Source organism: Schistocerca serialis, chromosome 9, assembly GCF_023864345.2.
Source record: "Schistocerca serialis cubense isolate TAMUIC-IGC-003099 chromosome 9, iqSchSeri2.2, whole genome shotgun sequence".
Taxonomy (NCBI): Eukaryota; Metazoa; Arthropoda; class Insecta; order Orthoptera; family Acrididae; genus Schistocerca; species Schistocerca serialis.
The window spans coordinates 440,060,240-440,073,258 of record NC_064646.1 but is presented as its reverse complement, the minus strand read 5'-3'; the positions used below and the strand labels follow the sequence as shown (position 1 = coordinate 440,073,258).

The 13,019-nt window shown below is 42.5% G+C and overlaps 1 protein-coding gene across 1 annotated transcript in view; it reads right to left on the bottom strand.

Annotated features, from left to right (window-relative positions):
• LOC126418807 (solute carrier family 15 member 4-like) overlaps positions 1-13,019 on the bottom strand; it is a 65,370-nt gene that overhangs the window by 28,679 nt on the left and 23,672 nt on the right. The window contains exon 5 of the mRNA XM_050085744.1: positions 10,665-10,791. Coding sequence (XP_049941701.1) covers positions 10,665-10,791 — 127 coding nt within the window. The remainder of the gene's footprint in view (positions 1-10,664; positions 10,792-13,019) is intronic.

Sequence of the window (13,019 nt, the reverse complement as noted above, 5' to 3'; positions counted from 1 at the left end):
GGAAATAGCAGCCTGAATACCTTTGTTATTTTCTGCAAGCAAATTGTCTAAGGTACACAGTTCATCCAACTTTATGTAGATTAGCAAGTGGAGTGGATCCTGAAATTCACCATGTCCACAGCTTCATCAGTACTTATGTAGTGCCATTTCTCCGAATTTTCTTTTCACTGGAATGAGCCAGTTCTTAGATGATTCAAGACTTTCAGTCAAACAAGGGGGTTCAAAACCCCCAGAAAATTCCTCCTTCAGGATGTTCCATGGCCCTATTGCGGACAAGTTCTGCGAGAGTTATACTTAATTTTTATTAGGTGATAAAGAAACTGCTTTGGTCAATTTTAAGAAGCTCTTTCTTTATTTCAGTCTCATTGGCTGAGGAATATGTCCAGATATTGTGTGTCTGGGGTTTGTTTCTTGCATTTGTTTTCCAAGAGTACCATGATGGTGTAGGCACAAGTGTTTTGGAGCACATAGCTCAGCACACACTGTTGAACGTGGAGCTCTGCAGCAGACAATTCCTGTGTGTTTCCACGTTAACCAAACGACATCGTCAGTTACATTTGCAGTGGGACTGGGATCACTGAGATTGGACCATGGGTCCATGGAAATGTGTTGCCAATTAGATTATTCCCATTTCTTCTTACACCAGGCCAATGGACTTGTCCGGATATGCTGTGAACCAGGCAAATAGCTGCTCGAAATCTGCACAGCATGACGGATGTGGGCCAGTGGAGGACAATATTATGGTATGGCCAACATTCACCTGAGCTTATATGGGACCTGTGATACTAACCAAAAAGACCACAAAAGATATGGGCTAATGAAGATTACTACAGGCCAACTGTATCCCTTCACAGTTGATGTACTTGCTGATAGTGATGGCAGGATAACTGTTACTGTTACTGTTACAAGGCCAGAATTGTGCTACATTGGTCTGAGAAGCATGATAATGAATTCAAATTGATGTCTTCGCAAACAGAGCTCTCCTGATCTTAACCTGATGGAACACATCTGTGGCACTGTTGGGTGCCAGCTCTACATGCACAAATCACTGGTCTGTAATTTACAGGAATTGTGTGACCTGTGTGTTGATATCTCGTGCCACATACTTCTAGAAACCTATGAAGGACTTGTCGAATCTGCGCCGCACAGAATCACTGCTGTATTGTGATCCAAAGGTGAACCAACACTATTAAGTAATTATATATTTTGACTTTTAAGTAAGAGCTTGACGTGCAACTGGGGTTGGCAGGAGGTGAGTTGGTGGGGCTGGGATTTTCAGGCTTATTATTATAATTAAATTAGCTGATACTACCTGTATACACATACTAATATTCATGATAGTGCTTGATACAGGTTACTGTAATTTGTGACAGACCTGATCACATCTACATGAGTCATGTTTATATTAAAATGTGATGTTCACATCTAGTGAACTGGTCAAAACATTTATTTGCCTTCAATAAGGATTTATTTGTGTCTTTTGTGAGACATTTGCAGGCAGTGAGTTTTGTAATTATTAAAAGTATTTTTACTGGGTGACTGTAGTGTCCATCAAGAATGATTTGTAAATCTTAGAGAAGGTTTGTCATGACATTACCAACCTGAAAATTAAATATGTAGTTAAGGCAAGGTGGAATACCTCCACATGCTACACCTTCATTTCTTGCATAAGAACTATTTTCTATGTTACTTGCATAATACACATATGCTTATATAAATTATCAAACTTCTTATTCCAGTTGTATTTTTCTAAAGTTTGTCATCAGGTACATAGTTAACAACCTGCTGATAACACTGCAATTAGTTGATATTGAAACATTTAAAAATACTAAAAAATTCCAATTCATTGTAATGATTTGCACCTCAAAGTATGGAGTGACAAATGATGGTGGTCTAATTTAGGCTTGTACTGTATACCCACATCACACATTCTCCGACAGCCAGTGAGTGATCAGTAAAACTCCGAGTGGTCTGCTGTGAATGTTGTACCCAATAGAAGCATTAAATTGAATCACATAAATATGTTAGGAAAAAAAAACAGCTACTCTAAATAAAGCCAATGGATCCAACTCTGCCTAAATTATTAAGCTGCTGCTATTATACAAATCTTCAGACAAAGCATTTACGTAAATTTTCACATACCCCTCTCAGCTGTCTATATAGTGTCCAAGTAAGGATCAATCTGATAGAAATACAGGGGTTGGACAAAAATATGGAAACAACATCAGAAATGGATGCTTGAACATAAATGCAGATGCCAGCCAAGCCTGAAAGTTGTGCTGTTGTATTTGACCATGGGCACCTGAGCAACAACCTCAGTATGTTGCAAATGTCAGTCATGGTCAGAACAGTGTCCTGTGTAGTTGTGACTGCATTATGTCGGAGCTAAGTGAATTCGAACATAGGTAAATTGATGGTGCTCGTATGATGGGTGCTTCTGTAACAAGGTAGCTGAAGTATTTGGTGCTTCACAAAACACTGTATTGAAGATTTATACGACATAAAGGGAAAGTGGAAAATCAACATCCACTCAGTCACAAAACGGATGAAAGTGTGTGTTAAGTGATCATGACAGACAGTTGCTGAAGAGGATTGTGATGAAAAATAAAAGGCTGACAGCTTCAAAAGTCACTGCAGAACTGAATGCAGCAGTCATAGGTGGTGCGAAAGACATAAAACCTGAACTATGGCACAAGGGAAGGCAGTCATTTTGTCAGATGAGTCTTGTTGCATGTTGTTTCCAACTGCTGACCAAGTTTACATCCCAAGAGTGAATCACGATCAGAGGGGAGGTGGGGATACAGGGTGTGGGAGGTGGAGAGGGGGGCGACAGGTCCGTTGATGATTTGAGGAGCCATACTGTGGTATTCCTGCCAAGGGTTTTGCGACCATTTTGGTTGATCAGGTCCATCCCACGCTACAATGTTTGTTCCCCAATGGTGATATCAAGTTCTAAGACAACAGGCTCCTGTTCACACTGTCTGCATTGTCCAAGATAAGGTTTTGTGAGCACGAGGATGAATTTTCGCATCTCCCCTAGCCACCACATTCACCATATCTCAATACATTTTACCCTCTGTGGTCTACTTTGGAGAGAAGGGTGCATGATCGCTACCCACCTCCATAATCATTACCTGAACTTGCCACTTTTGATGGAATAAAGGTATAAGAGTCCTTTGAAAATCATACAGGACCTGTATTTATCCTTTCTGAGGAGAAAAAAATGTTCAAATGTGTGTGAAATCTTATGGGACTCAACTGCTAAGGTCATCAGTCCCTAGGCTTACACACTACTTAACCTAAATTATCCTAAGGGCAAACACACACACCCATGCCCGAGGGAGGACTCGAACCTCCGCCGGGACCAACCGCACAGGCCATGACTGCAGCGTCTTAGACCACTCGGCTTCTGAGGAGAGTGGAAGCTATTATGAATGCCAACAAGCATAATGATGTGTTGTGTTTTTGGTGCTTCCATATTTTTTTCCACTTCCTGTATTAGACATATGCAGAATTCTGATAAATTGTAGAAGGAGAGGCTAATGAGATATGGAGTATTCGTATTGGCATGTAGGTTATCTACTTTATACAGTAGTCTTAATGTACATTTCTGTAGAATGAACACTTTTATCACCTATGCTGCAATGTCCCAGAAGATAATACCATACGATGGAACTGAATGAATATGGAAAGTATAAGAGCAACCCTGTCTGCAGGTCAACCGAGTGAAAACATACATTGCAGACAGTTATTTCCTGCACTGTCCTTATTCTGACAGCCACAGCCTCAAGTGGAGTTTGAAGGAGCACAGGTTCACTACACACCGAATTCAGGGCATAGGTGCATACTCCACCTGACACACTATTATATTTGCTATAGTTTTTGTAATATCCCCTATAGCTGCAAACGGCAGGGATCCGCACTGTCAGGAATCAGGTTTCCTGGAGCATAAAGAAGAAAGCAAGTGTAAAGCTTAACAGTTGTCATATTTCAGCCAGGTGGTGAAAACAAGTGTCGCAGATCCACTGGAGGATGACATTGGCTGGAGGCTGGAAAGGCATGGAGGGATCAAGGAGCCAGTTTACACCTCAAAGTCCCCTGCTGCCACTGAGTACCTGTGTGATATTCATAGGGTCTGAGGGTCTGGCGAGATCTCAGTCGTCAGGAGACACCAGAATTCCACCTCGTCCTCAGATGCAGAGCTTATCAGTAACAGTGGTGTGGGGGCCACTGCAATTTCTTATATCTTGGGGACCTTTTTATTTTTGGATGTCCCTCACTGCTCCTGGGACTTCTCTGGCTGGTAGGACTTCACTGATTCAGTCTCAGCGACTGAGGAGGATCTTGAAGCACTATGACTAGCTGCCTGTGAATTCTTCAGCCACTGGCTGGTGTCCTCTTTCCCACTGATAGGAACCTGGGAAGGGAGTGATCCAAGGGACCCCTTCCTAATGAGAGGAGCCGAAGAAGACTGATGTTTCTCCTGCTGAGAAGTGGGGACTTATGTCCCCAATGATTATGGGGTGGTGGTGGGGCAGGGCATTGCTCACGAAGTAGGTGTTGCGAGAGCAACAGGCATAGGAGTGCCCCCTCACCGACCAGGGGGCAGATGTAGTCTTGAGACCCTGTGGACCAACTATAAATGGCGGAACCGATGAGCCTGGAACTGTTGTTGTAGCTGCAGCGTAAGATGATGTCATGCTCACAGGGTTTAGCCTTTCAAATTTCCTCTTAGACTTTGTGTAAGTCAGTTGGTCCAGGGTCTTGTATTCCATGATTTTTCTGAGAATCCTGCAGTCCAGCGAGCAAGGGGAATTGTGCTCGCTGCAGTTGACACAGACGTGAGGTGGGGCACATGGAGCATTGGGATGTGATGGACATCCACAATCTTGACATGTGATGCTGGAAGTACAGCGAGAAGACATATGCCCAAACTTCCAGCACTTAAAGCACATCGGGTGAGAGATATATGGCTTTAGATCACAGTGGTATACCATCACATTGGCCTTATGGCGTAATGTGTCACCCTCAAAGGTCTAGATGAAGGCACTGGTGGCAACCTGATTATCCTTCAGACCCCTATGGAAGTGCTTGACGAAATGGAAACCTCATTGCTCTAAGCAGACACACAACTCATTATCAGACTGCAAAAGAAGGTCCCTGTGGAATGTAATACCCTGGACCAAATTTAAGCTCTTATGGGGTATGATGGAAACAGAAACAGCCCCTCCCCCTCCCCCCGGCTTGTCACAGGCAAGTAATGCCCATGCCTAGGCAGAGGACTCTGTTTTTATCAGGACTGACCCAGATCACATTTTGGACAATCCCTATATGTCCCCAAACTTGTCCTCTAAATACTCCACAAAAAACTGAGGCTTCATCAACAGGAAAGATTCCCCACCAGCTCTTGTACATTCTAGGTACTGGGCAAATAAGGTTCTCTTCTATCTTTAGCCTGCCATTCCTCCCATGGTGTCGCCAGGGAGGGAAATGATTTGAGGTCATACTGCCTTGCATGGAACTGAGACCTTGAAAGCTTAGAGATTGCTGGTGTTTGACCACCTGCAAGAGATGACATAGTCTGCTTCATGGTGGGTCATCTGCCCTGATGCCATTCACTTCAACCAGGTGCCCTCCCCATGGGTGTCATCCAGCCTCAGCAAAGGCCACCTGCCAAGATGACCATTGTCGGGGTCCTGGTACCCCGGGTAGATGGGCATCTACTCCTTGGCATACATGGGGAGTTAATGGCGCAGAGCAATTGCTGTACAGTCAGGAGGCTACAACCAAGAGGGTACATGGTGACCCCATCACAACAGACTGGCCACCACGCTGGATATCAGGTGCAAACACGACTGGGAAGCTGTCCTTTCCCAATGGCTGGAGAATGAGTGGAATTGCAGATCCACGATGATAAAGGTGGCCGCCTCTTCGCAATAATTTTGAGGTTAAATCCTATAGGAGACCATTACAGACAGGCCAAAACATTTGAGACTCTGTTTAGTCACCTCTTACGAAAGGCAGGAATACTTCGGGCCTATTCTAACCCCGGAACCCGCAGGAGGAGAGGAAGTCTGTCCTGGTGACACTGAATGACAGACGGACGTAAACAGTACAAAGGGAAGAGGTGAAGTGAGGGAGGAAAATTCAGATTGCAGCTGCTTGGAGCTGGGTGCTCAGGGAGATGGTTTGACTGTGAATCACATCCTAGATGAGCAACGCAACTAAACCATAAGATGGAATGCCATCCTCGGAAAGAGGGGGGGGGGGGGGGGGGGGCATGTCGGTTGTGTAGCAGGTGACATCACCATGTCGTGGCTAGAGGGATGGAGCAAGCTTTTGCAGGAGTACTCCTTCTGATCTTTCCAGCCTGCCGGTTGTGTAGCAGGTGATTTCGTTACATGATGTGAAAATTTGGTGGCCTGTAACACCGCTGGAGTAGGAGGAGACGGGGATGCTACCATAACACTGGCAGATTTTACAACTGCGGTGCTAAATTTGAGATCACATGTCTCCTTGGCCATGTCCTTCATGGAGAGAGATGTAGAAAGAGCAGTACTGTAACTGCCAGATGGTAAAATGCAGGTTTCCAGCAAGCCAACATCTAGTGAGTGACAGGGTAAGGCACTTTTTCCTTCACCCTGATCTCATCGAGACACATGGGACAGTCTCAGGAGGAGGCTGCATAATCGCCATCGCAATTCATACAGTGCACGAACACACTCGTGAGCATCCCTGTCACAGGTTACACATTTGCTGGGTGTCGACAGCACATTCGAGTGTGGTTGTAACGATGACAATGGTAGCAGCGCATTGAGTTCGCAATGTACAGTCGGACTATAACAACTTCATATCCTGCTTGATAGAAAAACAGGAAAAAAAAGAGTGCATGTGGGCACTGGGATGTATCTGCCTTTTTCATCGTCCGATGCACTGCAATGATCCCCGTATCAGAGGTAGGTTTGGATTTCTGTCTCGTTCAAACCATCGAACAGCCTACAGTAAATAAATTCAGCATTTGATGGGCCTCGACACAAACAGGACACCATGGAGGAGCGAAGTTGTAAGCAGTTGTTGTGCTTGGGAATCACTAGTAGTCTCCAAAAGCCATTGCGTAAACGAGAGCAGGATTTCACAGGACTGGAAATTGCATAAACACCTTTCTGAATAATAAATGGATTATCTGTAGAAAACGACCACCTGTCTTCAGTACATGATACCACAAAGAACAGAGGTGCAGCTGGCAGGATCTTTGAATTGTTAGCCTCATCCATTTATGTTTAGCAGATGTAGACAGAGATGATGATGTTGGGTTCATTGAGAGAAAATTCTCCATGACAGCTAGCACCTCCGATAGCATGCTCCTTCAGGTCATCCTCATAAACACCTGACAATGGGACCAACTGACAATTTGGGAATGTTATAGACCATGAAATCACTCCTTCCTGGACCTGGCCTGTACTAGGGCATATGTGCGAACCCTATCTGTCGACCCACGGCTGGAAGTTGTGTTACCCAGTCACCTGTTACACGTAAGATACATGGTCCCACCTTCAGGAGCCCACAGGGAGGAGGGAATTAAAGAGGAAACTTGAATGCCAAAGGGGAGGAACAAAGACAGAAAAAAGAACAAAAAAGCAGTGGAGAGACTGTTCTGATGTTAGGCTACTGAAAATGCACAACACATTCGCAAATATACCCAGACATGTTCTCCAAGGGAGGGGAAAAAGAATAGCAAGAGGAGAGACATGCAGCATGGAAGGGAAAAGATGCTGCAAAGGCTAGGGCCCCATGGTTGCCAAGCAAGAACTTGCCAAAGTGTGGTGAGGCCCCTGGGGAGATTCGGTCTTGCGGTCAATATGGATGGTTTACCTGGGTCTACCAATGATTTTTTGCACTTGGGATTCTCAAAATAAATCCACTTTTCATCCCCTGTAACTACATGATTTAAGAACGACATTTGTACCGAGTGAGCAAAATGTCACATGTGTTTTTGCTCTTTTCTATTTGCCTGTCATTCAATTCATGTGATACCCACCTATGGGTCTTCTGAATCTTTCCCACTTGTTGAGTAATGCCCAATGCTCAGAAAGTTGTTTTGTGTTTACAAATCATTTTAGTTCAACAATGCTTCCAGTTCCATATCTTCCTTTTTTTGGCGATTTTCCACATTCCTTGTCTGCAACATCAAACTCACCATTTCTGAAATGCCGAAACCATCATTCACACATATCTTGCAATGAAACATGTCCGCCATAAGCTTCCTCAAGTAATCGATATGATTCTGCAGCAGTTTTATTCAAATGAAAACAAAAAATTAATGCTTCCACAAACGCCCTTTGTTCGGCATGAATTTTGACATATTGAACACAACACTATACACACACTTCTCTAATTTATCACTCATGCACTTGCTGATGACACAACAAAATGATGCAATGTCAAATCTTTATAGCACAAACTACATTGGTACGACATCTGTTGTCTGAAATCTGCATTTCATACTTGTACACCTGGTAATGAGATGGTTGCATACCTGAAAATTTGTCATCTTATTCCAGTCAAGAATCTGAAATTGGGACAGTGTTATCTAGGGTGCCCTTCCTCTGTGGAAAAGCATCAGTTTTGTGTAGTAAACATAAGGACACGTTTAGGTAACCAACAAGAGATGAAAAAGCAGGTGATATATTTTGAGTACCCTTGATATCCAAAACCACACCTTATAAATTTGCCAGGTGCTGCTCCTAAGCATCTCTGGTGTTTCAACAGATATTTGCAACTTTGTTTTTGGAATGTGTAAAGGAAGTCATTGTGTGCAAGGTCCAATGTAATGTGTAATGAAATGCATCAGTTTGTTTCTCATCACAAACTAAATGAATTTACAACTGAAATTTTACGTTCCCATTCTACAATATAGTTCCAAATTGTTTTAGTGCAATATTTGTTCTAATGATGTGTGTTAACAGGCGTAGCTAAACACTTAGAATAATGGGAGACAGGCAAAAGTTGGTATGAAAAAACAATAATAACTGGTATACATCCGAGTACTTCATCTTTTTTACCTGAATTTCCCCTTCTCGTCTCATGCACTGTCCTGCACCACTGTCTATGTGCTAGGTGTCACATGAATAAGTGATGAGTGGTATGTTTCAGTTGACTCCATCTACATATTGCTAAAATGAAATTGCAAATATCTTCCAAAACACCATGGAATATCCACATGATGAACCTCAGGGTACAGACTCAGTATATATGTTACTAATCATTTGGAACAATGGTTGTGGTGACAAACTGATCTGTAGTGTAGCCCAAAGTCTAGGTTGGATTAGAAGGTCATAATCTAGTTGCAAGTTGGTAAAGTCAACAAATGTGATGTGAGAAGAATTTCAGCTACAGTTACTAAACAATAGTGATTGAGAAGGATGTTGAGTGATCAGGTGTTACACAACAAGCAATAAAATTTTTATTCTTGTGGTGAATATCACCTAAACTGTACGCGTGACAACTGTTGGTTTTTGTTAATACATTGTGAATTTTGTGAAACTATTCACTTCACCATTTGACACAATTACTTTATGCTGAAGCTGCTATGAAACACCTTGTCTGCTGCTTTCTCATTGAGCTCTTATTAGTGATAAGAAATGGACAGAGTATGTGTCTAATGTTGAGGGTTGCATACCTTAGAAATCAAGTGCTGCATGTCAGAAGGGGACTGTTCAAGCTGGTGTAGGCTCTGAATTGTGTGGGGCATGTGTAGTTGGAGTGATATGGGACACCTCATACATCTAGATACAACTCTGACAGGTGACACCTACATCAGCACCTGTCTGATCACCTGCATCCATTCATGTCCATTATGCATTCCGACGGACTTGGGCAATTCCAGCAGGATAATGTGACACCCCACACATCCAGAATTGCTACAGAGTGGCTCCAGGAACACTCTTCTGAATCTAAACACTTCTGTTGGCCACCAAACTTCACAGACGTGAACATTATTAGGCATATCTGGGATGCCTTGAAATGTGCTGTTCAGAAGAGATCTCCACCGCCTCGTACAGCCCTGCAGAATTCATGGTGTCAGTTCCCTCCAGGACTACTTCAGACATTAGTTGAGTCCATGCCATGTCGTGTTGCAGTAGTTCTGCATGTTCTCGGGAGGCCTACATGATATTGAGCAGGTGTGCCAGTTTCTTTGACTCTTCAATGCACAATATTCACTGTTAACAAGTCATTGTCTTGGTATATAATAATTGTCATGACCAACAGTTGGTAATATAAAGACAAAGCAGTGAGTCCTTTGTTCTACTTGCGAACTCATGTTATCATTCTCCTTTCCATGTTGGTACAGTTCACCATTACTTGACATGACTGAAGCAGCAAGTTTATGGGTATAACTGGGCAGTGGCAGAGACTCGCGAATCGAGATGGCAAGCTCAGAGATGCCATCATTGCACCTGCTGGCAAGTTTGAAGTGGGTACGGAGCTTATTTCTGATCTCCAATACTCATGAGCCTACTTGCTTTCCCGTCACTCATTCCAGCAAGCACAGCCAACATTGTTGTGTGAAATGCTTTAGTTACGGAATTGCACTTGTTCTACATCTGAACTGTTAAACCATCTAAAGAAATTGCAAAAATAAAAAGTGCACTAATGCTACTAACCAATTCGCTTCAGAAGAGTTACTCTGAGGCCCATACGATCTAAAGCAGGGTATATGACGCTATTCATCATTGGAATAAGAGCCAGGATGAACACCTGATCGAAGAGGCTCAACCACGCTGTTGGCATCTAAATAGAGAAGACATCAAATTACACCAGTGAACAAAATTTACACAAGAATACACAGTATAATTAATTTTTAAATTTACTTACAAATAAAACTTAATTTTTGAAGTCTAGTAACAAAATACGTTAGCACAGTAGTAGGTAAGTTACTTTTAATCAAACAACAATATGTTTCAGTTGTTGAAAGATTTTATAAACATCAAGCAGATGTCAGATTAAATAATTCATGCAAAAATAAAATCTTAAAGCTTGTAAATCAGCAACAACTGCAAAGTTCCCATGGTTCCTGTGACTGAATCCACATACATTATTGAACCTGGAATTACACCCACTACAATGCTTCAGAGGCTCATACTAAGAATGCTTCAGTCAAGAGACCAGAAACAATAGTTTAAATCAAATCAAACTGTAATTTAATAAGTTCTGCTATCATCAATATGGGCAAAACTTCCAGGTACAAATAACATAGAGCTGTTACCTAGTCTATATCATGTTTTGATTTTATGGTCTGTTCTTCTACACTAGCTCATGGATAATATGGGTCAAATTTAAAGTCCAATCAACATCTATGTCATCAGAGATGGAACAGTAACTTTATACAACATGGAAGGGGGATGAAATCAGTCATGGGCAAGCAGAAATAGAAGAAGAAGAAGAAGAAGAAGAAGTTATAGTAGTAGTAAGATGCATTATCTTAATTATAACATTTCCTAATACAGAACTGCAGACTGTGAAGCATTTAATTTGAATGTGACACTGAAGAAAGATAATAGCCTGTATTCAGCATCTGGGTTCTCTGCAGACCCAGTTCTGCTTGTTCTACAGTTAACACATGCATCACAGTTTGAAAATGAAATGGTGCAGCAACTGAAAACATACTCCAAAGTTGAAGTATTCAGGACACTACCATTCTTGTGGGAAAAACGTCTAAACTGCACACAGTTTCACCATGAAATTCTAGCAATATGTGGACCATACATAATGTCACATCCTGCCACAGCGAAATGGGTTTCATAAATTTGACCAAAGCAACATGGACGTGGGAGATGCTGAACAGGGAAGGAGGCCATCGACATCAGCCACAGACGACTATGTTCAAAAAATCAGGGAACTAATTAACAGCAATCAAAGATTGAGAATTATAGGGAAAGATAGGAAACCAAACAAATAAAACAGGGAAGAAACTAGAGTGGAAGATGTAAATAAAACTGCAATGAACAGAAATTTGAGATGGGCAGGAAACGTAGCAAGGGAAATTGATGGAAGATGGACAAAGGAAGTTCTTTGCTGGATTTTGAGATATAAGAAAGGGACAAGAGCTAATGGTGGATAGATGAAATCAAAGAACATGCAGGGGCCAAGGGGTTGTGTATGGCTGAAAGCCATAAAGCATGGAAAATTCTGAAAAATATCCTTTATCCAGAAGTGAATGTCACTGGGCTCATTATGTATTGATAAACAGAAACTAAATATAAAACATTTTTAAACTCATCAACAGAGTCCTGAAATTACATGCTATTATGGATTTCTCCTTCTTGCTAGTCCTGCAGGATACAGAAAGTTAATAAGAGCACTAACTAGAAAGACATTACATTTTCCTCACATTTAGAGATGTTATCCTGATACGAGAGTCTTGTTTGCTCCAGCTACACTGTTACCAACTATGATTATAATTTGATATTTCTACCATTTTAGCGTCCCAGCCATATGTATAGTAATCGGATAATCGCACAAGAAAACAAATATTAATGAATATAGTGTCTGCCACCCCTACCTGCAAAATTAATTATTTATGTTAATTAGAGGTTCTTTTGTGTTTATTGCTGTATCACTGTCACCTGAAAGTGAGATTAGTACCCTGCAATGTCCGGTATCAACACTTCCGGCAGCCATTAAGAGGTGCCAGGGGGCTGTTACATGTGCCTGGCTGCAGACATCGAGCTGGACATAACACCCAGCTGCCCGGTGGCTGCAGGACACTTTGAATTGTGGTCTCCCACTTCACTGCCATACCCCAAGCTGACTCTACAAATTGGCAGACCCACATCCCCAGGTTCAGCAAAGTCAGAGGGGCCCCCATGGAACAGAACCCTTCCATCTCCAGCACCACTGGCTTCCAGCGCAGATCTGGAGACCAGAACAGGCTCCAGCTGGTTCCAGCAGCAGTATGCCACCTTCCCCACTGCAAGTGGTGGACACAGCAATACCAGGCAGTGAAGTGGACAGCAAAC